Genomic DNA, 26897 nt, shown 5'->3' with positions numbered 1-26897 from the left:
CAGAGGAATATAAATTACTGTACTTTCCACAAACAATACTTTGCACTATGTAATTTTATTTCTGAGTTTTAGGAAAAAACTTACCGTATTTTTCGGACCATAAAACGCACTTTTTCTCCCTAAAAATGTGGGGGAAAAAGTGTGTGCTTCTTATGGAGCGAATAAGACATGTGGAGCAGATAGGTGGCGTGGTTTGACCAGGAAGCCAGCTAGACGCGCAGGGGACTAGCTCTCCCTATACAAAACCTATTTTTAGGGGTTTTACTGCTTTCTAGGTATCACCGCCCCAGTACACCTGCAGCTTCTGCTCCCCCACTCCGGGATGAGTGCAGCGGAACAAATTCAGGGGGGAAATAGTTACATTTGCAGAAGAGGAACTAGCTGGGATAATTAAAAAGTGCTATTATACAATGCAGTAACTAACTGAAGGGGAACTATAATCTATGTAACTGCAGTAACTGTAACTGAAGGGGAACTATAATCTACTTCAGGGATGGGGAACCTTTGGCCCTCCAGCTGTTGTTGAACTACAGATCCCCGCATGCCCCGCAACAGGTTTAGCATTGGCAAATAGAAACACTGTAGCAGGTCATGCTGGGATCTGTAGTTCAACAACAGCTGGAGGGCCATGATAATTTACCTTGATGGATGCGATATAAGAAATATAAAACTACGTTTCCCGGCAGGCAGCGCGGTGACGTACAGGATACGAGGCTCGGGATGTTCTTTAAACCAACCAATAAGTGCTGCTCATCCCTCGTCACGTGCGTGTCTTAGGAGTCAGGTGGAGATTTGAATTTCTGTGTGAGTGAGGCCGTTTGTACTGTACCTGGGACCGGTTGAGCGTCGCTGCTACAGGTTAGTGACCGGAGCTGGGGCCCCGAGCAGCCGTCACATGGCCGGGCGCCTGGTTCTACGTCTCACCTCAGCGTTAGTAACCGTCTGCCCCCTGTACCGTATTACCGACAACGCTATTGTGGTCGTATGCAGATACAGCCGGCTAATGCCCGTTACAGAGCCTGGCCCGGCCTGAATGGTGTGTCACACGAGCTTACCGGCAGCGCGCTTCTCGGGTGCTGGCAGCTGTGTAACGCGGGACAAGGATAAATAGCCTGGAAAACGTGTGGTGTAATCTAGGTCAGCTTTACGTGCTATTGACCGGAGCAATAGCGTACAAATTGTTTGCAGGTTTTAAACAAGTAAAAGAGCAGCCACATCACTCCTAATAATTCTGTAGTCTCATACCCATATTTCTATTGTGCCTTCCTGTGAGTGAATGGGGCTGCCTGCCATACAGGGCATAACAGTTTTATTTGGGACTAGTATGTAAAAACCGGACCCGGACTACACTCCGGACCGCCGGACAGGACATCAAAATCTGCAGTCCGGAACTTGTAGGGTCCTGTCCGGGGGGTGTCCTGTCTGGGGGGTGTCTTGTCGGGGGTCCCTGTGATAGCTATCACCAGGCAGGGACATGGGGAGGGGAGATTACAGCCTCCCCGTGTGGTCTGGACCGTCCGGTTTTTACTACATGCCTGGACCATACAGGGAGGCTTTATTCTCCCCCTCCTCCTCTGCCTGGTGACAGGCAGCCCCCCGGACAGGACACCCCCCGGACCGGAGGCTACAAGCTCCAAAATGCAGAGTTTGATGTCCGGTCCGGCGGTTTTGTCCTAGTCCGGTTTTCATCCATACCCGTTTTATTTAATGCAATTTAAGGTAGACTGAATGTAGCGATTAGCCCCTTGGTGTTGGGTGCGGTGATGTAATTGATAGGCAGGTTTCCGTGTTCAAATAAACTTTCAGTGCAAAAATACAAGGGTTTAAAAAATTAGACAGTGGTACAGGTATACATACACATATAAGGGAGACAATTGACAGTAATAATGGGATAGAAAAGATTGTTCCAGTTCAGGGGATCCCAAAAGTTTGCTGGGTAATAGGTCCGAGGTTGAAAAGGTAAGTTACCGGTGGGCACAGGTGCGGCGTCCCGCTTGCCTGTGTAATAGAGCTGCCCTGCGATGGTTTTCAGGGTCCTCATTGAGGATGCTGTGCGGAGGGTGCTGGCCCGCAGTCCTCGGGTGTTACACGTAGGTGGGTGCAGTGTGCTCAGGGGTATCCTGGGTAGGGGTTCATGGTTGCCTGGGTCTGGGCGCTCCGTGTGCCCCCTTCTCAGGCTGGCTCGACTAGGTCCTGTGTTCAGCTGTTCGCTGCCTGCCTTTCTAATCAAATGCCGCGGTCGGGGGCGTAGAGTGTCTGGCAGAGGTCGCGAGCGGGAGTTGGCTGCTGTGCTCCCCCCGTCCCGAGTCCTTGCAGATGGACCCTGGCTACTCACCTCTTCCCGTTCCCGGCATACTCCTTTCTCTGCTTCGCAGGTGTCACTTTCTCCTGTTGCAGCTGCCAGGCAGTGTTGTCTCCGTGCTGTGCTCCAAGTCCCGCACGTTGGTGCTGCTTCTCCGGATGTTCTATCTCACGGGTAATCTTATACCACTTTTACACCAGAATACCGGGTAGGACCCGGGAAATCGAACACGGGAAATTGCCAGGGCATGCCCTGCCTCAGACCCCATTTACACTGCAATTCAATCCGGGTTATTCTCGGGTAAGGCCCTTTCACACTGAAAACGGATCAGCCCTGTCTTTCCTTGCTGGTGTCATTAAAAATGGACCTTTGGGCTGTTTGAGATGAGGTCACAAAGGGAAAAGGGAGGGAGTGGGTTCTGCTCCCAGCATTGCAGCAAAGATGGCAGACGGAGTAGCTGTGTTGCAGTTTGTGCTGTACTTTTCAGCAATTGAGAGTTTGAAGCAGCTTCTCACCCTGTGCTACTTGCTTCACACTTGGAGGAGGAGAGCACAATTCTTGGCTGAGAGGTCTAGATCTCGAAGGGGAAATTGGCGTATGCGGCCGCAGAAACGGTGAGACTCGTGGCTAAATTCAGCGGGCTCCCTGCATTAGCCGCAAGCCTCGCTGTTTGGGGGATTCCCCCAGAAGGAAGGCAGCCGGCGTGGCAGTTTTCTGTGATCCCCGCCGTTTAACCCACTCGCCCCCGCATTGAGTACTGCCTATTTCTTAGTGACAGTATAAAGTCCTGCACATGAGCTGTTTCCACTAGCTCTTAAGGGTTGAGGTGGGTACAACCCTGCTGAGTGGCTCTCTGATATCTACCAAATATAGTATCAATTTGACCAATATGGCATCTCTGGTTTATCAGGCTGGTTGTGGAAAATGTTTGTTTCAGGCCCTCACAATCTAATAACACTGGCCCTTCCAAGGACGCCGTCAATTTTGAATGGACTGTAGAAAATCTTCAGCAAACCTAGTTATTGCAATGAGCTCATTCTTTGATGCAATATCCCTGTACATTAACATATGCTGAGTACACGCCAGAAGGGTATAGGTCATGGGTTTAGGTCAATGTTCTAATGTTCACTATTTTATTCTCCCACACCCTAGTGCAGGGGTGTCCAAACTTTTTGCAAAGAGGGCCAGATATGGTGACGTGAAAATGTGTGGGGGCCAACCATTCAGCCTGACATTCTTTGAACCATTAATCACATCAGAATGGTCCCCCACTCTGCCCCCATTCACTGTATGTCCTCCAGCGTGCCCTTTCACTGTGTATTCCCAACCTGACCCCCCCCCCTTCTCAGTATGTCCCCCACTCTGCCCCCCTTTCACTGTATATTCCACTCTGCCCCCCTTTCACTGTATATTCCACTGCCTGACCCCCTCTCACTGTATGTTCCACTGCCTGACCCCCTCTCACTGTATATTCCACTGCCTGACCCCCTCTCACTGTATATTCCACTGCCTGACCCCCTCTCACTGTATATTCCACTGCCTGACCCCCTCTCACTGTATATTCCACTGCCTGACCCCCTCTCACTGTATATTCCACTGCCTGACCCCCCCCTCACTGTATATTCCACTGCCTGACCCCCTCTCACTGTATATTCCACTGCCTGACCCCCTCTCACTGTATATTCCACTGCCTGACCCCCTCTCACTGTATGTCCCCCCACTCTGGCCCTTTCACTGTATGTTTCCCCACTCTGCCCCCAATTACTATGTCTCCCAGCCTGCCCATCTTCTCTGAATGTACCACATACTGCCTCCCTTCACTGTATATTCCCCTGCAGGAGACAGATGTTTGGGCTCCCACCGCTGCCCTTCTCCGCTCTGCATATTACGGGAGCAAGTTTACCCACACTGATCGCGTTGGAGGGTGATATATAATTGCATCAGCAGGAGTTGGACACCTACTCATCTGAAAGATGGCAAACACATCTCAGTGGCAGCTGGCACCCCCTCACCCCACCCTCGCTGTGCTGTGCATCCCACGTCAGCCTCCAGCCGCCCGCTTCTGGCGCTAGTGGGTGGTAGGGCATGAAATACTGCCTGTCTACTAAAAAAAAAAAAAGTGAAAAAGTGCTGTTGACACTACGACCATATCGCCAGTAACATATGTACGATTTGTCATTTTGGAATGGCAAATTGGTCTGCTCTGATGTGTACTCTCAAGAGGCTGTGCAGTGTAATGAAGGATAGAATGATGTATTCTTTCATTGATCATTAAATTGTGTATCGATAGTCTTGCATGGTCTGGGACAAAGGGAGTTCATCCCAACCATCAGCGAGATTGCTGGTTGTTTTATATGTGTAACTGGCCTTAGTGCTGTGCATGAGGTCACATACTAATGATTATATAAATATTGTCAATAGACCTGCATGATTGTGGCCAGCTTAATCATTTTATAAAATAACTTTTGCCAATTCAAAAAAAACTCCTTTGTTAATGGCTTTTTTTTTTGCTTAGGTATCATAGCAACAGTAGAAGAAAAGAGTTTTTCATAATGGATGCTGGGAGCGGTAAGTATATGAAGTGTTATTTTTTTTTATATCTGAATGTTTAGCCATTGAATGTTATCGACCCTGCTCCTTTACCATTTTCTTAATGCTTTTAGGTACTATGCTAGAATGCCATCTTGTACACATGTTGTATTCAATTAGCCATGGTGGTAATTACACACTGGGGGAAAAGCTGTTCAGTTAGATGCTGAGTAAAGGCTAATTCAATACATCCCAATACTACACCAGTGATTTTAGATTTTTCTTGTTTATTCCCTTCCCTGCGAGGACAAATCCCTTTTCTTAATCCGCATGCAGAGGCGGACTACCATTGGTGTAGCAGGTGCAGTGCACCAGGCCCCTGAGAACTAAGGCTTCCACTGCAGCCCCTGTCACCCACTGTTTTTTAGTGTTCCCGCTAGGCTGTTTTAGCAGGGCGCTGTGCCCTGCCCGATTTAAAACAGCCTGGTGCCGGCTCCGACGGTTTGCACGGGGAAGCCCAGCAACGGCGATGACCGGCGCTTCCCCGGCAGCTCATGAACTTCGGTGAGGCCGGGCCTGCCCCCTTTAGTGACAGCCGCCCACAACTGTGACGTCGGTGGGCCCGGTGCGCCCCCATTGTGCTGCCCTGTTGAGCGGCACCCTGCCCCAAAAAATTCCTAGGAGGTAACACTAGTTTTTCCCTGCCCACTCTATGCTTTGTTGCATTTTGTGACCTTGGGTTGGGATGGAGGAGCCCAAATTTACATTTTCGCATCTGGTTTCACCACTCAAAAGTTCTGCCACAGTCCACATGTACAGTCAAACTGCTGATGAGGGGAGTAAAGAAAAATTAGAAGGTAACTGCATAGAATCCCTGATGGTCTGGAATAATGGGGGACATGCCATCAGCCTGGAGACGTTCCTTTTGATGTGCTTTCGGTTACCAATTCAGTGACGACGCTTTAATGAGAAAACGTAGAGTGGGCTACTTCCAATTCCTCTATGGGGTATAGTCAATTACTTTTGCGAGCTTTGACAGGCCGCACTGTCAGTATTCAACTGAACCCCAGCACATGCCATTTCCACCTCGCTGGGTTTTTTTTTTTTTTTTTGCAGCGACGGTGAAACGGCATGTGCCGCTGCTAAAACAGCGAGGCTCGTGGCCCAACATTAGCCGCAAGCCTTGCTGTTTGGGGGAATACTCACTGTCATCTGACAGTGAGGGTTCCCCGGAACATTGAATAGGGTGATCGGCCGGCGCGGCGGTTAAACAGCGAGGGTTGCTTGTTTTCGTCAATCTCCGCCAATTAACCCCCTCGCCGGCCGCATTTAATACAGGCCTATATCTTCTCCACCATGTAAGATAGAAAGATGGCGCACCCTAGTTTGTACTACAGAAAGTAAGTTTTGCTACTAAAAATATTTTCTTTTTGGGGGGCGTGGCTTGGCTAGCAAAGTGAGCGGATGCAGGGAGATAGAGCTCCAAGCAGATCCTTCTTAAATATCCTTCCCTGTGGTCCCAACAACCCACAAACCTACCCCCACAGCCTCCTGAGTGATTCCTCTGCCATTTGCGCTGCCTGTTTCGTGTCTGGACGGTGTGCGGAGAGCTGAGTGGATTTGCGGGCCTGCTCCGACATAGGTGACCTTCTCTCCTGACGCGGGCGCCATATTTGATCCCTCGCTGGTTCCGGGGCTCCTGGAGCGCGTCCACATATACCGGCTACGCAGGTCTCTGACCCGGTGTGCTTGCGGGGGGTGGCAGCCGACACCCCTCCGGTGAATTGACAGCGGAGAGCGGGAGACACTTTGCAGGAAGTGCGCTGCTTAGCTGGCCGGAGGCGCGGGTGCGGCCCTACTCGTCGGGCCCCTGGTTGGAGGTGCCTCTGAGGCGCGACTACGCGTCGGGACCCAAGTGCGCTCACCATCTCCCTGGCGCCTGTGAATCTACCTAAAAGTCCCTTTTATCTGGCAAGTGGACTGAGTGCCTAATCCAAACCGGGATCTCCGCAATCCTGCTGGAAAAATGGTGAGCCTTCTGCATTGTGTATTGCAGGCCTTGAATGACACTGCTGACAGGCTGTGTCAGGAGTTGTCTGTGCTGCATGGCTGTGTTTTGGGCACTCCATCTGCCCGTGAGAACACTCCTATTGGAAGCATGGATTCTGCACCCCAGGACCATGCCCCTGATACATATCCGACTAAGGATGAGGTTTCATATCCCCCTGGGGGCTGCTCCATGATCAAGGATCCTATGTCCTGGGCTCATCCCGATACAGCCTCTGTATACCCTGCGATGGATTACGTGTTGGGAGCAGTCCATGTGGATATTTTTATGTCCTCACACGGCCATGCACTAACACGTGCAGATCCTGTGACTCCCAAAAGCCTGAAAGAATACTGTTTGTTAATCCTCGCTGGACATGCTCCTATATCATGCTTCACTGATATGGGCTCTGCTGCCACAGTTACATATTCGTCTCTATATCTGCCACCTATCCGACAAGCTTTGGGATCTTGGACTGTGTCTTACAAGAGTTTCGACCCTACTCCAGTCTGCGTGTGGATACTTGATATCCTATTGTATGCCATATACAGATCCTTTCTGGGACTAAAGAACTGGCCCGATTAGACTTGCATGACTATATATAGACAATCTCTGGGACTTAACACCTGGCCCGACTAGACCCACATGCTGCTTGAAAATTTACAATGTCTTTATATCTCTCTTGGTTTGGACGACTTTAGTGTAATTACTATCAACCTATACTAGCGTCACACCGGTATTTCCTTCTGTACCCTTTTTTTTTTTTTTTTTTTTCTTATTCCCCCATGTTTGCTTTAACTGTTCTCATGTATCCGTTATACAAATTGCTTACTATTATACATACTTGTTTGGAATGGAACATAGATACAAATTGGCCAGTATATTTAGTGGGGAAGTGGACACTATATTGATGTCTTCGGAGTCTGGGGGATCTGCCCCCAAGCCACCACATTTATTTAGCATAATATTCTGAATCAACAAGGGGAGGGGGGAGGGGGGGTTAGTAAGTTGGGAGGGGGTAGGATTAGATAGATAGCTAAGTTTGGTAGGCTATAGTTGGGGGTATAGTTTAGGGATCCAAGTGCACCCTAGTTGGGGCTGGGTAGTACAGGGTAGGGGGTTATAGGGAGGTTTTGCTTTGGGCGTTTGGGGTGGGTGTTTTACTTTAGACTTTCAGCAACAGATATTGCCGGATTTGCTTAGTTACTAAAGCCATAGTTGGCAAAATATTGTCTAATTCAAACTGTTTCTATGTTGGACGATATTGCTCATCTTCTAATGCATATCTTCATGACTGCTTCATACATGTTGTCACCTTGATTTTAGCCCGACTAGGCGCCCTCGGGTATATGTATATATCTTGTGTAAATATGAAGCTGTGTAACATTATAGAATATCCTGCCTTGGATCTACATCTTCGGTCTCTACAACTGTATACAATGCATATTGAGATGTGCATTTCCGCATGTTATTCATTCCGTTTTCTGTATATCTACTTGTGGGGGAGGGGGGGGGGTGTGTGTGTTGTGTTATGTTTGTTATATATAAACAATAAAAACTATTGAATTAAAAAAAAAAAAAAAATATTTTCTTTTTACGGCCATGAGGCCATCGCATGCCCTTTAACTGCCATAATGGCACAAGCACCCTTGTTCAAAAGACTATCACACAGCACTGTGGATCTACATGTCAAAAACTTGTTTTGCTATTTTAGAACAATTAATTAAATCTTAAGCCAGAGTCACATAGTATTTTTGTGGTGTTCAAATAAGAAAAAAAAAGAAGAAAAAAAAATTGAAATTAAATAAAATATAGCTATTTGTCTTTTTTCCAGAAGGGATACTGGGGTTTTACTTAGTACAATGGTGTATAGATGGTGTCCAAAGGAACCAGTGCACATAAACTTCAAACAGGATGTGCTAGCTCCTTCCCTCTATTCCCCTCCCACAGAAAAATGAGCTCTCAAGAGAGCATGCATACTTTGGTGTTTCAGATTTTTTTCTTTAAATGTATTTTAAACTTGTTTCTTTTGGAATGCTGTTTGGACAAGCAGCATGCCTGAGACGTGGGAGCTTAGGGCGGTGGGGGTGGTGGTGGATACCGACTTCATGTGCTCCTGTCCCCGCTGATGGAACGTCTGTTCTGGAAGGGTTAGTGTACTGTTTGGCATGGCACCTTTGCGCACACGCCTGCAAAACTCTGAACATCCCTAACTTATCTGAAGATCATCAGAGTAGTGAGCAGAACCCGGGTACCCTGCTAGGGGGCAACTCAGGTTTTTTGGTGCATTGCTTACGCGCAGGTGGGCATACAGACCCTCTGGGGGGATCCCATAACCCATCTTTGCACACTGACAGCAGTTGGGTAATTAGGGCTCTAGCACATATTTACCAGATATAGGAGACTTGCCAGTATAAAGATTTGAATGGGGCAGAGCTACCAGTGATGTCTCAGCACCATTATTCAGCAGAGGAGCAGCTTGTTCTGGCTCCTCCAAGACATTCCAGTCACAGGATTTCACTGCTACAGGGGTGTTTGGGGAAGAGTCACTGAAGAGCTCTTTTAGGGCTTTGTATGTAGAAATTAAGTTTCTGCAAATGTTTCACTGATGGCGCCTTTACCCTGCTGGGTCTGTTTTGGTTGGTGTGCTGGCTCCTTCCCCTCTGGGCTGGGGCCGACTTGCTTTTATCCCTTCTGTGTTGCTCTCTGTGTGTGGATGGATGGTGTGCCACCAGTTTTCACCCTTCCCTGCTGACACTCATATGTGATCAGTGTAGCCCAGGGGTTCCCAATCTTTTTTAAATCCCGGCAACCTAGAGTATCAGAATTTTTCCATGGCACCCTTAGGCCCCCCAAAACATATATAAAATTAGATTGTATTTATATGTGCTTCTTAGGTTCAGTAATGTGTTAAAGGGCATGATTTACTTATGATTGATTGGCAGCCATCAGCACTAGTTTTGTCCATAAATAATTTGAATTGGTCCTGGACCACCAACCCAAGGCACCCCAGGGAGCCACGGCACGCAGTCTGGGAATCACTGATGTAGCCAGCTTTCACAGCAAAGTAAAGGCCCCCTTACATTTGTCCGACTTGTCATAACGACAAGTCGGACCCGATTGTCCCAGCAGCTCCCCGGGAGGGATCACATGCGATGGCACTTCATGTGCCAAGTTTTGCATGTGATAAATCGCATGAGATTTATCACATGCCACTCCCGGGGAGCTGCAGGGACAATGGGAGCGGGGGACAGCAGCAGGAATATGCCCGCAAACAGAGAGTGGGCAGGGGGGGGGGGGGTCGGGGTGCAGGGAGCCGGGCAGGAAGCCGCTGGGCAGGGAGCAGGGGGGGCGGCGGCGCAGAGTACCAGGGAGCCGGGCAGGAGAACACGATGCAGCAGCAGCACTTCCAAAAAAAAAGAAAAACCCCATACAAATAGGAAGCCATTGATTGGCTGAGACCACTCTAAGCCAATGAGCGATTGGCTGAGAGAGGTCTCAGCCAATGAATGGCTTCCTATGCGTTTGTATGGCCCTTTTTTTTTTTTTGAAGTGCTGCAGCGTCTTCTCCTGCCCGGCTCCCTACTCTGCGCCGCCCCCCCTGCTCCCGCTGATGCTGCCCGGCTCCCTGCGCCTGACTCTGGTAGGTCCCCTGTTGTGGGGGAGCACGGCTCCGGGCAGCACATAAGATTTAGCAAATCTTATGTGCAGCTCGTCCGACCTCCCATCTCTGATCCGATGCGCACGGGGCCGCGCATCGGGTCGGAGGGGATGTCACCATATGCGATTTGGGACGATTTCACGGCCCGATTCATCCGAAACGGGCAAAATCGTGCCCAAATCGCATAATGTAAGGGGGCCTTAAAGCATCTGGGGAGATCTTGCAGAACTGCAATGGCTGGGTTTTATGATAGCTATGACGATACAATGTCTCAGCAGATAGCTGCTACGCTGCACCAGACTCAACAGCTACAGGTGTCTGTGGAGAATCTGAGGAAATCCAATAAAAAGGTTGCTCCTTCCGCAAGTTTAACTACACCACATAAGCGTGGGCTTTTAGATGTCCTCTCTGAATGGTGAGGTGCAGAACTGCAGAAGGAAGGGGAGGATTTGGAGCCTGTTTTGGTGGAGGCTACAACACAGGGCTTAGGGCAGGCATGTCCAAACTATAGCCCTCCAGCTGTTGAGAAACTACAAGTCCCATCATGCCTTGCAACAGTTTTGCTATTACAGAATGCTAAAACTATGGCAAGGCATGATGGGGTGTGTAGTTTCACAACAGCTGGAGGGCCACAGTTTGGACATGCCTGGCCTAGGGCCTCCTATTGTCGCCATTAGGGATGTATAGCACCTTCCTTCTGAAGAGACAAACACAGCAGTCCTTCGTCACACAAGAGGATGATTGTCGCCTTTCCTGACTCAAAGGATGACCTTTCTAGGCAAGCTTGGACTTCTCCGGATAAAAAGTTCCAGATCCCTAAGCATCTAGTGTTGACTTTTCCCTTGGCCACAGAGGGATTTGGGGAACACCCTCCTTCTCTCATCTGTCTAAACTGTCTACTGCTGCAGGTGTTACCCAGAGAAAGTTCACGTTCCTCCCTCCTGCTGCTCCACCTGTCGGGCGCTCCTTCCCGACTTCTCCCCTGCAGTCCTTTTTTGTGGGCAGTTTTCAGGGTAAACCCGGAGGCGCTGCTAGGGGCATTAGGGAAAAGTTGCGTACGCCTGCTGTAGCTAGCTCACAGGAGTAGAGCTCCAGTTCTAGCTCATCCAAGGCTTCAGCCTCCCTCCATATCTCCGTCCCTGTGGAACCTAGAGGTTGGTGTGCTGTTACAGTTCTTTAATATTGTCTGGAATTTTTCCTGCCAGGATACCTGGGTGAATGTGATCTTCCAAGGGTACAGACTGAAGTTCTGCGCTTGCCCCCTCTGCGATTTTTCAGATGGGGTCTCCAGGGTTCCCTGGACACTCAAGATACGCTGCTAGTGGTGTTCGAAAAGTTGGTTTGGACCAAGGTCATTGTCCCAGTCCCTCAAACCTGTTTGTAGTACCGAAACCAGTCTGTTTGGGGAGACCTATTAAAATCACTGAATCAACACCTTAAGGTGTTCAAATTCTCAAGGGAATCCTTGGGTGCGGGGATCTCCGGCCTGGAGGTGGGGGAGTTTCTAGTCTCCTTGGATATAAAGGACTCGTACCTCCGCATACCAATTTGGCCACCCCATCCGGAATACCGCAGGTTTGCCCTCTTGCATGATCATTATCAGTTCCGGCCTCTGCCCTTCGGACTGTCCACAGCACTGAGGGTTTTCTCAAAGGTGATGGCACAGACTGTTACTGCTGCGTAAGCAGGGGAACAAATTTGCTGTGATTGTAATGTGTCCTGTGATGGTGGTAATAATAAATTATTGATATTATGCACCACAAGTGTTTTGCAGTACAGTACAGGGAGATAAAACTTAATATTACAGTAAATAAATAACATAAATTAATAACAAAAATAGAGTACATGTAAAAAGATGGTATGTAGTCTTTGCAGGATTATTATTTGGTTATCCCTTTGTGTGCCAACATCTGTGAGATAAATAAATATCCTCCTAAAAATGCCAGCGTTGCTCCGATTTGTTATAAGAAAAAAAGTCAACAAAAAAAAAAAGATTTCCTATATAAAGTAAACCATTACAGGTTTTGGCTCTCAAAGGGTTTAAACATCAATTGTACAGTGTAATCCAGAAGTTAAAGCATGCCCAGAGGAATGCTGCTGCAGGTACCCTTTATTGGCCATTTATTATTAATAATTTATTTCAGGGGCTGAAACTCACAATTATGAGTTTTGATAGCTTTTGCAAAAGGCATTTTTTTCGCCATGCAAAAATTTCAGCTGTTACAAAACACAGGTGTCAGGCTGTTAACCAAACTGCCCTGTTCTAAACACAACGCCCATTCTCTACTCCCTTCACCGGCTGCCTATATGACGGCGAGTCATTTTTAAGATAAACTTATGGCATTTCAAAGCCCTACACGACCAAGGCCCAAGGTACCTGAAGCAGTTTCCAATTTCATACTCTCCCACCCCATTACTGCGATCTGTAGATGAAGGACTTTTTGCAGTACCTATAATCTCCCGTAATTCATCTGGGGGTCAAGCTTTTAGCCATGCAGCTCCGACTCTATGAAACGTTCTTCCTCTGCACAGTTTGAGAGGCCCCCACACTTGAATCCTTCAAAAACAGACTTAAGACTTTCCTGTTAACTCAAGCATTTCCATAATTCCCTGAAGTATCTGCATGCTCTCTACATTACTTCAATGTTCCTGTACTGTATTACATTAATTCTATCTGTGAAGCGCCTAGGGTCCTATTAGAGAAAGAGCGCTATATAAATAAAATTGGTATTAATAAATATTGTTTTTTTTTTTTTTTTTTTTTTTTTTTTTTTGACTAAGCAATTTCAACTAAGCGATTTTACTAGTTACAACAGCGATTTTGACAGATTTTGACTATGGGTGATTTTGTCTTCACTAGAATTAACATCCTTGGTTGGTATTCATTGCAGATCGCCTAGTGAATATCTCCCTCAGCATTGAATAGCAGCGATTTTGACTAGACAGCCAGCGATCTAGTCAAAATATTCTTGCCTGGCAACTCTTTTTATAGGGCAATTTGTCTAACCTTAACAGCAATCTTTACTAACCTTCTAAGAAATATTGACTATAGTCAAAATCGCTTAGAAGGATCGCTCAGTGTGTACACCCCTTAAAGCAGGGCTGGGCAACACCGGCCCTACAGATGTTGATGAACTACACATCCCAGGATGCTTTGCATTAGTTTTGCTATGTGGCCATGCTGAAACAATGCATGCTGGGATGTGTAGTTCATCAACATCTGGAGGGCCGGTGTTGCCCAGCCCTGCTTTAAAGCTTAGTCCATTTTACCCTTAAACTTGTAAGTCCTCTATATTGATAACAGCTTATAGCAGTGTATGAAATACTCTACTGTCCTTATCAGCTCAATTTCTCGTTTCATTTTTGTTCTTAGGATTTACCCTTCTAGCTGATGAGAAGTTTGACTTTGATATATCGCTGTCTCCGAAAAGGTAACATGCCTTTTATTTTATCTAGAACTTCTAAGTTGGTTGTAATTTTGAATAAACTAATATGAACTGTTTATTGCAGTGCTAAAGAAGATGATGACTGTGATGAAGTGTTCATTGGGCCCGTCAGCAACAAAGAGAGATGTCTCAGTGCTGCCTTAGAAGGCCAGGTTTTTGAGGAAAAGACGCCACCTCAGAATATTGAGCAGGGAGTCTGGAGTCCCCTAAGTGGTGATAAATTTGTTGAAATTTTCAAAGAAGCTCACTTACTAGCGCTTCAACTGGAATGTTTTGCCAGTGGTGACCACAAGAATGAGGAGGCACCACAGACTGTACAAACACCAGTAGTGGAGGATTTTCTACTGGAGTCAAAGACCAAACTAAACCTTTTTGATTCATTTAATGAGGTCAATAAAACACCTGTTGCTATTAAAAGAGAGACCTACTGTATACAGGATAGCCCATTCCACCAGCTTCCTCCCTCAGTCCAACAGAGGTTTGCTGTGCCAAAAACAGGTGGTGAAAATCATTCTGCTCTGGAATCTCAACACTGCGCCAGCCCCCTGAAAGTACAAAAACTGTTGAAGAGTCACTTAGTCTCCCCTCATTTACAAAAAGCTAAAACTAAACCGGTGAAAAGTAATGCTCCTTTGCTGAACAGTGGGAAAACTGTAAGCAAGCCACAACCTCTGAAAGCACCGGCTACATATATGAAAAATAGCAGGCTAACTGTGGAAAAGGTAGATAATTTCCTAATTCAGTGCTCTTGGAGAGGGTTCATGCGTGTGTGTGTGTGTGCATGCATATATTTTCTTTTTGTTAACAAACTTTTGTCAATATGTCAGATTTTACTTTTATATAACCCTGTTATATAACCCTGTTTTTCAACTGTCTAAATCAGGGATGGGGAACCTTTGGCCCTCCAGCTGTTGAACGTACTGCTTTGCTACTTTGCCATGCTGTTGCTGGGATGCATAGTCCACCAACAGCTGGTTTCCCCCATCCCTGATCTAAATGAGATTATGTAGAAATCTTTACTTTTCAAGGTTTGAAATGTGTTTATTTTGGGGGGAAATTAGGGCTTGTCCGAATACAGCCCCAATGTTTTGCGCTTGGCAGCATATATGGTGTAATGGTTGGCATTACTGTCACACAGCACTGTGGTCATGGGTTTGATTCTGCCAATGTTTGTGTGGATTTTCTCCCACAATCCTAAAATATACTGATCAATCAATTGTCTCCCAGTTAAGTTAACCTTAGAATGAATTTGTGTGCCTGTACATGTGGTAGGGAATATGGATTGTAAGCTCCACTGGGGCGGGACCAAAAATATGCTTGGTACTGTACAGCGCTGCGGAAAATGTGCTATATAAATAACTTAAGATAAACTACTAAAGGCAGCCACTGTTTGGCTCCAGCATATAAACTTTGTTAAACAAGGTAAGTCCACTGTGCAGTATACATCACAAACCCATTAACTGTTGTACAGTGAACCATTTTTATGTTGGGTGCACACCAGAATGATTTGGGCTCAGTTCCACAATTTCGATGCAATATCTACCTATTGTATGTAAAAAGAGCAGAATTGGGCATGTTTTCAATGCAATTCCGATGCTTGTCCCCGCCCTTCGTTTGCTGCACTGAAGATTTGTCATCTACTTTGGATTGTGTGCTCCAACAGATCTTGCGACTGTCGTACAATTTCAAGGAAATCGCACTCATGGTCGTTCCGGTGTGTACCCTACATTAGCACTACATAGGATTGATAATGCAGATTTGGTTGACTAAAAATTTCAGGTGATTTTTCAGTGACTAAAATTTAATTCAATTAGAAATTCATTCCGTATGCATGCAAAACTTCTCATATATATATATACCCACCTTGAGAATTGGATATTGTAAAAGTATAATTATTATACGACTATGTTATTTTGAATTAATTTTTTTTCATTGAGTAGTAACATGCATGTTGTGGATCTACATATCCCAGCCTTTCATGTAACATGCATGTGCTAATAGCAGCACTGTCAGTACATCCTGTGATGTGTAGTTCCAAAAGAGCTTGGGGCTGCATGTTTAGCAGTTAACATGTATAGTTGAGATTGGTACTTGTGCCAGCTGGCTTGCCCAGCTGAAACCTGGTTTTATTAAGTTTAGCTGCTCAACCCTTCCAAAAGCAAGAGTTGACATCTTTGTATTGTTACACTGCTGAGCTGAACAAGGGAAGTGATACTCAGCCAGGTTGAACATTTTATAATTAAATTAAGTTGTTCATTTATTAACTTCTGTTTTGTTAGTATGTCAAATCGACTTATTGTGTGTGTGTGTGTGTGTGTATACATATAAAATGTATTTAATACAGTAGTACAGTATATTCCCATGCAGGCGTTTGATCTTCACTTTCTACACTTATCCGATTTTTTTTTTGTTTTATTGCAGCCCAAAGGAGCTAAAAAATTGAGTCCAAATGTAAGGAAAAATCTAAGCAGTCTGGGTTCCACTGAGGACCTACTTTCTGATAGGTCCAGTGTTGCATCTGATATCAGTGATTCATCCTTCAATAGTAGCATTGTAAGCCAGAGCAAAAGGACCCTCCCTGTGCCTAACAAGGTATGTAGCATCTAGAAACCGTGAGTTTTCGGGTTCGGTTTTGGTATCATAGCATTAATCCTTGCTAAATGAAAATGGTTATAGGAATAGTAGTGATGTGATTCTTTTGTATTTGAGAGTTTAGGATTTTGTGTTTTTGTCTCTCAACACTATGTGCAGGCTCTGAATAGGGCTGGCTACTTCAACAGGGTACTGTTTTGGCAGATTTTCAGCTGAAAATCGTCAAGTGTGTATGGGCCTTTAATCAACATATTTGAGATGAGGGTCACTTTTCAAATGTTTTATCTGATCTGTCATTTCTATATTGAGTGTTTGCCTCTATCATTTGTTCAGAAAGGTTTGACATGGTCTTAGTCTGCCGTCTCTCAAGGCTCGGGTCTCTGCTTCAAATGGATCCTTTTTCAGGGACCTTTATCGTTCTGGGGGTACAGACTTTCCTTCTGGCCATACTCCGGATTCAGTCTCCTTATGTCTCTTTGATTCCTTTTAAGGATTTGAATGTTGTCCTGGAAGCCCATTTAGAACGCTCCTTTTTTGAAGAAGAAGAAGAAGAAGAAGAACGCTCAACTGCTAGCTGTTGCTTTTTCCAGGCAGTTTCCTAATGGTGTGCATTATTTTCCAATGGGTGAGATCAAATCAGCTGCAGTAAATTTCAGCAGTTAATAGATTTTCCTGGGGCTATCCATTAAGCCCCTATAACAGATTTATGCTCTGGATGCTCGACACCTGAAGTATAATCCCCGATAAGAAGCCTGCAGTACCACTATAAAATGTGTCTGGGCTGTTCTCCCTGATCCCACGTGTTCTCGCCCAAAAAAGATTCCTAGCCGAATTGGCATGATTGGGGCTTCCAATCTGTCATAGCCAGGATATATATATCTCACCATTACCTTAATGGGAAAAGGAAGAGTTCATAATCAAGTTCCCGCCTGACCCCCCCCCCTCCTCCTCTTCTCTGTATATTTCCCGCCTGACCCCCCCCCTCCTCTTCTCTGTATATTTCCCGCCTGACCCCCCCCTCCTATTCTCTGTATATTTCCCGCCTGACCCCCCCCCCCTCCTATTCTCTGTATATTTCCCGCCTGACACACCCCCCCCCCTTCTCTGTATATTTCCCGCCTGACCACCCTTCTCTGAATGTACCACATACTGCCTCCCTTCACTGTACATTCCCCTTCTCCGCTCCGCATATTACGGGAGCAAGCTTCCCCTTTGCTGCTCCCCCTTCGTGCACACTGCTGTCACTGTGATTGCGGTGGATGGTGATATATAATTGCAGAAGTTGGACACCTACTCATCTGAAAGACGGCAAACACGTCTCACAGTGGCAGCCGGCATCCACTCACCAATGCAGCCAGCAAGGTAAAGGCGCGCTCGCCGGGGTCCCACCTCTAGAGTCCTGTGCTTGTGTGTCCCGCGTCAGCCTCCAGCCGCCCACTTCTGGCTGGAGGCAGCTTGAAGTGATATCACGAGCCGCAATTGGCCCCCGGGCCGGACTTTGGACATGCCTGGTTTAGTGTTAATGGTTGATTTAAGAGGAAAGGAAACCTCTGCTTATTGTACATGTAATGGGTGGCACTCGGTATACATATCTTCTAGTTCAATCCACTTTGGGAGGGAACCCAGCTTTGTGTAAACCAAATACTGTGAGTGTCCGCGCTATATATCTATCTATATATCTGTATCTGCTTTGTGGCCACCCAACAGGTTGGCTGGTGTAAACCATCTTGATTTTTAAAGTGAACCAAATGTGTGTTTAATGTTTTTTTTTTTTTTTTGCTGTGACTACTGGCAGTTCCGTGACTTATTAAAAAGAACCTATTATACAAAAACCTTTTTTTATTGTAAATGCTTAATGCCTCTGACATGCTAAGTGCTAATGCTTAACTCATTATTTTGTCTGCTTCTCTGAAAAGTGCTTTTTCATTTTCCATTTAGTATTATTCAGAATTTTTTAGAAGTAATATTTAGGACTGATGCTTAACATTCGCTAGTATTTAATGCGGCCGGCGAGGGGGGTTAGACAGCGAGGATTGCAGAAAACCAGCGATCCTCGCTGTTTAACCCGCTCGCCCTATTCAACGTTCTGAGGAAATCGACGGCGAGAATTCCCCAAAACAGAGACCCTCGGCTAATGCAGAAACTCCGCTGTATTTTGGCCGCAAGTCTTGCTGCTTCTGGATCCGCATACGCCAATTCCCCCCCATCGCTCAAAAAACAGAGCGAGGGGGAATTGGCGTATGAGGGGGATGCGTTGAATACTGACAGGATGAGTGGTGACAGCGAGCAGGAAGCCCTGCTCACTGTTGCGGCTCGCCCACGGCATTGAATACACACCACTAACTTGTTCTTATTTTCAGCTCATCTATTTCTAAGTGTGCTTTGTTTGTAGTAATGTTTAGTCTGCGTATAATCAGAAATCCGAGCCCAATAACATTGTTAGACAGAAATTTTTTCCTCAAGATATTAATGCAAAAAAAGATGAAGAAAAAAAAAAAAGTTTCTTAACCCTAAATGTATATTGTATTTGGTGTCCAATAGGGGCCTGTTCGTTTTTTTTTTCTTCTTCTTTGCTTTCTATAGTTGACATACTACAAAGGGTATTTGAACAACACGGAACTTGCTATGTGATTAATTCTCTCTATAGATTATGTATTTGTGTCCCTTTCACTTCTAGTTTGGTTTGCAGAAATTGCAATTCAAGACCCCAGCAGCAGCAGCTGTATCGGTCAGAAAGAACACCACCTCTTCCTCCTCTTCTCAGTCTAGCGTGAACTCCAGCATAACATGCTCTCCACCCGCTGCTAATGGTAAGCTTTGATCCGTGTTGGTCATATGCTGTAGGCTGTCTCTATATTTCCGCTACTTGCTTTCACATTTAAGATCTTTTTGCATTTCAGCCAAATTAAATTCATCTCTTAACACTTCCCTGAACACCTCCGTCACCAGCTCAAGACTGAAGCCAAACCCAAGCAGATTAGCACTTGTTCACCCTCTTGGTACAGCTTCTTTAAAAACCGCCAGTACAGATTTGCCAAATCAACTTAAACCAATTAAATCTATGAACTTAAATGGCAACAAGTCTACGTCCGTTTCTGTTGCAATACCACAAACCACTGGCAAATTTCAAAGGCAGACGTCTGCACCTAATCTGCAGCGATTGCTGCTGCCAACCAAACCAGGAAGTGCGGTAAAGGCACTAGGCACAAAACCCCAGGCAAAGGTGATGCCTACAAACAAATTGAAGCCACCACAGAGGCATGAAGGTATGTATTAAGCAGGAGATTCAGTAGTTTAATATCTGTATGTTAGTAAATGTGCTTTTGCTATGTGAAAATAGATTGCACTGCTGCAATATTAACCATGTAATTTTCTTCTAATTTTCTGTAAATGCAGGGCTCTCACCTGACCGTGTTGTTGGAAAGTCCATGAAACCAACAAGGTTACTGTCTTGTGGGGAAATCGGAAGGTAATGTAAAAGAGCTCTGTATAAAGAAATGAATTGGCCTGCCTTAATTACCGGTCATAAAGATCTCTCCTACTTTGTAGATGCATAGGGGTCTGTTCATGGAACAGTGGAGAGGTTGCCCACGGCAACCAATAAACTGTGAGATTATATATATCAAGTGAATGCTATAAAATTATACATGTAAGATGGTTCTTGTGGAACAATTCTACACTGGCTCACAGCTCTGCTCTTTTCATTGCTGCATGAATAGGCTTCATACTCTTTTCTTTTAAGTATTCTCCACCTTTGTAAATCAAAGCATGCCTGAGTCTACATTCATTTTGTTTTCTTTATCTGTGTGGGTGAGTGCATATCATAAAGTTTTTAAGATGGCCTTTTATTTACGAATGCTCTGCTTTGTATGTTATTAGAAGTGCCTTAGAAGGAAGGCTTAGTTTAAATGCTTGCCACTTTACTCTTAATTTTGACTGCTGCTGTAAAGTATTTTCCTGTACAATACAGTAGTTTTATACATTTACAACAGTGCAGTTTCATTCTAACAGCAATAACTAGGGTTAGGTGTTGCTTATATTGGAGGTTAGTGCCTGTTCGGTAGAGTAACCTGACTTTTCACACAGAGGGTGGGTTGTATTAATATACATGGCTAGCGCATATGTACTAACATATGCGGCTGACTTTGCGGTGCGGTGATTGAGGCCCCCCCGCGATACCTGTAATGTGGTGTGCGGGGGGTCTCGGGCACCTCCTGGAAGCCTCCTTCTCCCCTCACGCCGGGGACAGCTAAGCAGGCTGTCCCCGGCGCCGCCTCCTCCCCCCTGCAGCCGGAAGGACGTCCAGCTGCTGCACTAGGGGGAGGAAGGGTTTACCTTCCAGGTCTAGGAGGACCTGATGCAAGGTAAGCCAGAGGGAGGGGGAGAGTGGGGACGGCGGAGGCGGTGGGTTGTCGTCGCACGGTGATAAAAGCCCATAGGGTATCGCCACCCTTTAGGCTTAAGCCACACATTGCAGGGTATGCAGCCTGTATGAAGATCGGACTGAATAAACTTAGGGTTTTTCACTTTTTTTGTGTCGACATTCGGGACAAGAAAAGTGAAAACCCCCATGTTGACCTAATAACCCTGTCGAGCTTCAAGCATGTCGACATAGGTCTATCCAATGATCCATACCCCATTGTGGGACGTGCTTGGCAGGAGGGAGGCTGTGTTGAGTCACAGATAGCATTTTGTCCAGATCCTGCAGAACAGGCGTTGAAATCCAATCCATGGCATCTGCGGCCCCACAGAGAATGTGTGGACAGCCACATAGGAGCCTCTGTGCAAGCTCCTTCTGGCCAAGCGGGTCTTGCTGAACGGGACCTGCTATACCACAATGTGTGGCCCCAGCCTTACTGGATATTACAGCAGTTGGTGCATCTGCAGAAATAAGGAACTCCTGGCTTTGGAGAGATCTTCCTCGTCTGTGCCCAATGGACTACTAACGAGAATTAAAAAAATGTTTTAGTTTGATATGAGGTGGTTTGTACTTGAGATTGCATACGGTTATATTTTTACCTAATTGGAGTAATAATTTTTTTTTTCTGACCTGCTTATTTCACTTCTTGCCATCTAACCTTGCAGTGGTGGTAGCATTGTACTACTTTTTTGTGTGTATGTGCTAGATTTAAAAACAAGTGGACACTGAGGCTGACATTTGTAATCCTAAAGCGCTACCTCCTTGCAAGACTGGTCTAATTTATTGACAATCTGATAACGAGCTTAAGGTTTTACGATTAGCTTTTTCAGTATTTAGCAATAACTTTTGTCTACAGGCACATATTATAATCACTTCCAACAAAGTAGATTTTCAATATAGCACTCAAGAATAAAATTAGGGGTATGATTATAATTTGTCTACCTGAAAAATCTAGTGTCAATGTGTAATGCTAAAAGATTCTGTTTATTTTTGAAAAATAAAATGCAGATGAGCAATTGTAGAAATGTATGGTTTACTTAGATGTATCAAACCACCACTTACAGATACTTGAGTTATTCATAAGATTTTGTGTTTTTTTCCTCATTTTATTGGAAATAGAAGTAAATGCCATTGCTTGCAGCTCTTGATATATCATCCAATTTTTTTAGTGGCATTGCACAGAGTACTCCAATAGGAGCCACAAAAGGTATGCTGCCTAACGTAGCAGGAAGAGGAATATCAAGTACTCCCAGCTCAAAGCATGTGTCAGGCTTGCCCACACCACTCAGTCGCAGAACATCTGGAATTACAACGCCTAGAACTATCCCAAGGTCTATTTCATCTCTCCGACCTACACCCATTTTGCAAGCATCTGTCAAGTCTACTACGAAATCTCTTGTTCGGTAAAATGCTTCTATTTATTGCTTAATGATGTCCTTTCTTATGCTTTGTTACAAATATGATAACTTATGGATGAAGAGCTGTCTTGGCACTTAATAAGCTAACGTTTAGCAGTATATTTGCTCCTCTGTAACACTCCTTGGTTTTTATGAAGTGCTAATGTATAATTTAATTGTGGTGTTCCCTCTCTGGACTCCCCATGGGTATGGGATTCAGACCTCCTCCCCTCTGTCAAGATCTGCTGTCTCAGTGTAGGATTTTGGGTCATGACATTCAGAGCCTACATTTAATTGCATGGCTCTTGAAGCCAATAATTTAATTAGGAAATGTTTTCTGTCCACTCAATCTGTAGGTACTTCATGCTCAGCACTGAATGTGGCATCCATGGAGCAGTTATGTAGAGGAGCTATGTTCTTACATTCACTGAATTCTACAGTTTTCATGACTACGTCCTAACCAAAGCAAGGGATCAAGTGGGACTTCCCATCCTTCTAGTTTTTAGTTGTGGACCAAAGAGCGGGGTGTTAGATAAATCACTGTCGTTTTAGTATTTTGTTGCCTGGTGAACACCAGACAAGAACACCCTATATTAAGGGATGATTGAATTTGGCAGGAGATTTTGACTAGATAGTCAAAATCTCCTTGAAGGTTAACCAAAATCTCCCTATTTTTCTCCTGCTTAGTCAATATTGTCTAGCAGAAATTGCTTAGTATAGATTGACTGTGCAGGCAAGAAAACTTTGACTAATAGACTATAATTGCTTAGACAAAATCGCTTTGTTGAAATCTCCGTGCATCTATCCAAAATCTCTCCCAAAATTGCTTAGTCAAAATTGTCCATTAGTCAAAATCTTCCCGTGTGTACACCCCTTTACTTGGTGTATAAGGCTGTATATTTTGCAGAATGGTGCAGTATGTTTTGTTGGGCTACTATATTATTCAGTGAATTGTCCTTTTAAGTGAAAACTTTATTTTGAGGTTTTTAGTCTAAATTTGACTGACCCACTACATAACATAGCTATAGCTGTGTGACCTTTTTATTGTATCACCTAGTTATCACACCTCAGATTCATTCTTACAATAATTAAAATAGGTATTGGCCATTATGGTTCTAATAAGGAATATATATCCTTCACCACAAATTGTTGGATGTGAGGAGTTTGTTTCATCTGTCGTTATATGCACTGTGCTTCCAGGCCTACAGCAGCCGAAGAAACAAAGGCCAATGTCCCTAAAAGTCCATCATCACCTTGTGAAGAAGACAGTGCTGTCTCTGCCATTTGCTGTTCCTTAAACTTCTCTCCAGAAAATAAAACTGTCTCCATTACACAAAGTGAGAAGCAACAGTCATTGGCTCATTCTCTACAATCTGAGGTAATGTTCTCAAACACCCCACAATATTCTTCTACTAGTAAGCCCGCTCGAAGCAAAAGCTTTAAAGTTTGGCTGCTACCTTCTGTGTTTGTGCATGTTTGAGAGAGAAATAAGTAGTTTTACTTCCTGCCAACAGATGGCAGTGTTTCCTAGTCACACAGACGATAGAGGATAGTCACGTTTCTCTACTTATGTGCACACTTCATAGTATTAATGGGGACTGCTTATTCTTTAGTCTGACACTCTGCTTAACTACCTTGTTTTAATGCGGCCCACAATAAGCAGGTGACTCCTGAGTAGCGAAAATGCAGGGAAATGTTATTACTCTATCCATTTCTTGATGATGGAAAAAACTATTGTGGGGCATTATTAATAAATTCCGCAAAAGTAGCATATGAAGAAACTCATGCAGGGTCCATGTAGTGTCTAAATGTCCAAAACAGGGAGTATTTTATACGCTACCATCCACTAGGGCTCGGAGGAAGACTATAACAGTGTGCCGAGCATAGCGAGCCCCTTCTAAACAAATGTAGACTAACTTCGAAGCCTGGGGGAAAAATGTGAAAAATTCAGGTTGAGCTTCCGGTCATGTTGACCAATTTCATGTGTCGGCCTAAGCCCTGATGACTAAATAGTTGACCTAATGTATGTCGACCCTATGACCCCCACAGCTATATCACTGGTTATGCCCATTATCCATATATGATTAAACTTGGTCCTGAACCACCAATTCAAGACAACCATTCCGGTTCCCCGAGTTACCACCTAGGGTGCCATGGCACTGAGTTTGGGAACCACTGGCTTATGCAATATCTGACCCAGCAGAGGGGTGATCCCCTCCAGAATAAAACTCCTATAGACTACAATGCCTAGCTCTATCGGCAGATGGAAGTTGGGAATCAGAAAGCAAGCTCTGAAAATGTGAAGCGTGTGTGCTACATGTCACAGACCACACAGACTTCTATGAGGGCAATTGGCAGTTTTCTGACTTTAATAAATATGACTTTATACCTTTTTTTATGTTTGTCCTACATAGATTTTACTCATTGACGTGGAAACTGCTGATGACAAAGTAAGGAAACCCTCATCTAGTGGAAATGATAGTCAACCTCTAATTGATCTTTCTAACACGCCTGAAGTGAACAAAAGGCTCGTCCCACTGAAATCTGCTAATATTGGCCAGGTAAGAATACTCAGGGGTAGTAATAATTGGGTATGCATTTCATTTTTTTTTTATGATCACTGCAGCCTTAACATGTATTTTTAGTAAATGTACACTAGGGGCAAATGCAGACCATTTAAAGGGGGGTTTTCCAATTGTTTTACTCACACACACACGGACTCACACACACACACACGGACTCACACACACACACGGACTCACACACACACACGGACTCACACACACACACGGACTCACACACACACACGGACTCACACACACGGTCACACACGGACACACACGGTCACACACGGACACACACACACACGGACACACACACACACACACACACACACACACACACACACGGTCACACACACACACGGTCACACACACACACGGTCACACACACACGGTCACACACACACGGTCACACACACACGGTCACACACGGTCGGACACACACACACACACGGACACACACACACACGGACACACACACACACGGACACACACACACACACGGACACACACACACACACGGACACACACACACGGACACACACACACACACGGACACACACACACACACGGACACACACACACACGGACACACACACACACGGACACACACACACACGGACACACACGGACACACACACACACACGGACACACACACACACACGGACACACACACACACACGGTCACACACACACACACGGTCACACACACACACACGGTCACACACACACACGGTCACACACACACACACACGGTCACACACACACACGGTCACACACACACACACACGGTCACACACACACACACGGTCGCACACGGTCGCACACTTCAATTAAGAGAAGAGGAAATTGAGAACTTCTTTTTTTTTTTTTTTTTTTTACATGGCCAATAGGATGCACATGTTGTCTCAGTCTAAAGCACAGGTCTTCAACCTGTGGAACTACATTTCCCACCATGCCCTGACAGTTTTGACGTGCTCTTATAGGAAAAAATGTGGCAATGCATGCTGGAGCATGTAGTTTCACAACATCTGAAGGGCCATAGGTTGAAGACCCATGGTCTAAAGTAACCTTTTTTTTTTTTTTTTCTCTCTCTTTTTTTTCTTTAAGTTGATTGATCTGAGTTCACCTCTTATTAAGTTGAGTCCTGCAATGAATAAAGAAAATGTGGAACTGGATTATCCCCTCCTACAGTTCTAAAAAAAAAAATGTGGGCACCAATGGTGAGACTAATTCAGAAAGGTGTTTATTTATATACTGCCTAAAAATGAAGGGAAGTCTCTTCCCTGTCAAAGATCCAATACACTGTGCCACTGTACATGGACTCTGGCTTATCCTTTTTTTTGTCTTCTCAAAACAAACCATTTTTTATGTTATGGTACTTTATGGATTATGAGATTGTGGTGCTGTTTTATAAGTGAATGCAGGACACTTTTTTTTTTTCAATCTTGAAAATTGCCTGTTCCAGACTCAATGTACCAGTTTTAGATGTTTAAATTGTTTGTAAAAAAAAAATATCTAGCTTATGACTCTCAATCACCAAGGGATATTTTGTTCTTATTAAAAAAATATTTTTATGTTCTGAACCAGAAAATATTAGCCTTATCCTTAGTGACAGATGCCAACCATGTTCTAGTACAGTTTGAGATTTGGCTCTGTTCTGGTTAGAAATACTTGTATAAAATGAACTGCTGCTTAAATGTTTTCTTGTCTGTACATGTACTTTAAATGTTATTTGTATCAAGTTAATGTTAAAAGAATGAAATGTAAATAAATAATACTTGATTTTGATTTGTATTTTTTTTAACTTTGATATTGTGTAATTAAAGATATTCAATACATAGTTCTTGTATATTGTTTTGAAAGGAATGTACACTTCAGGCTACTTGGTTGCTTATCAGAGACTTAATGGGTTTGTTGCTTTTGACTCTGAATACTTCC

The 26897-nt window shown here is 44.8% G+C and overlaps 1 protein-coding gene across 1 annotated transcript; it reads left to right on the top strand.

Annotated features, from left to right (window-relative positions):
- The first annotated feature begins 707 nt into the window (after positions 1–707).
- GTSE1 (G2 and S-phase expressed 1) lies at positions 708–26747 on the top strand. Its single transcript, XM_083182924.1, has 12 exons — positions 708–858; positions 4818–4870; positions 13913–13970; positions 14050–14707; positions 16407–16577; positions 19255–19387; positions 19478–19843; positions 19974–20046; positions 22167–22400; positions 23595–23772; positions 24809–24955; positions 26067–26747. The coding sequence occupies exons 2-12, from the start codon at positions 4855–4857 to the stop codon at positions 26154–26156; spliced, it is 2124 nt and encodes a 707-aa protein (XP_083039050.1). The 5' UTR covers positions 708–858; positions 4818–4854; the 3' UTR covers positions 26157–26747.
- The last annotated feature ends 150 nt before the right edge of the window (positions 26748–26897 follow it).

This window comes from Crinia signifera, chromosome 4, assembly GCF_055691185.1.
Source record: "Crinia signifera chromosome 4, ASM5569118v1, whole genome shotgun sequence".
NCBI lineage: Eukaryota > Metazoa > Chordata > Amphibia > Anura > Myobatrachidae > Crinia > Crinia signifera.
Note: the sequence above shows the minus strand (reverse complement) of the source record. Positions and strands in the feature narration are given on the sequence as shown.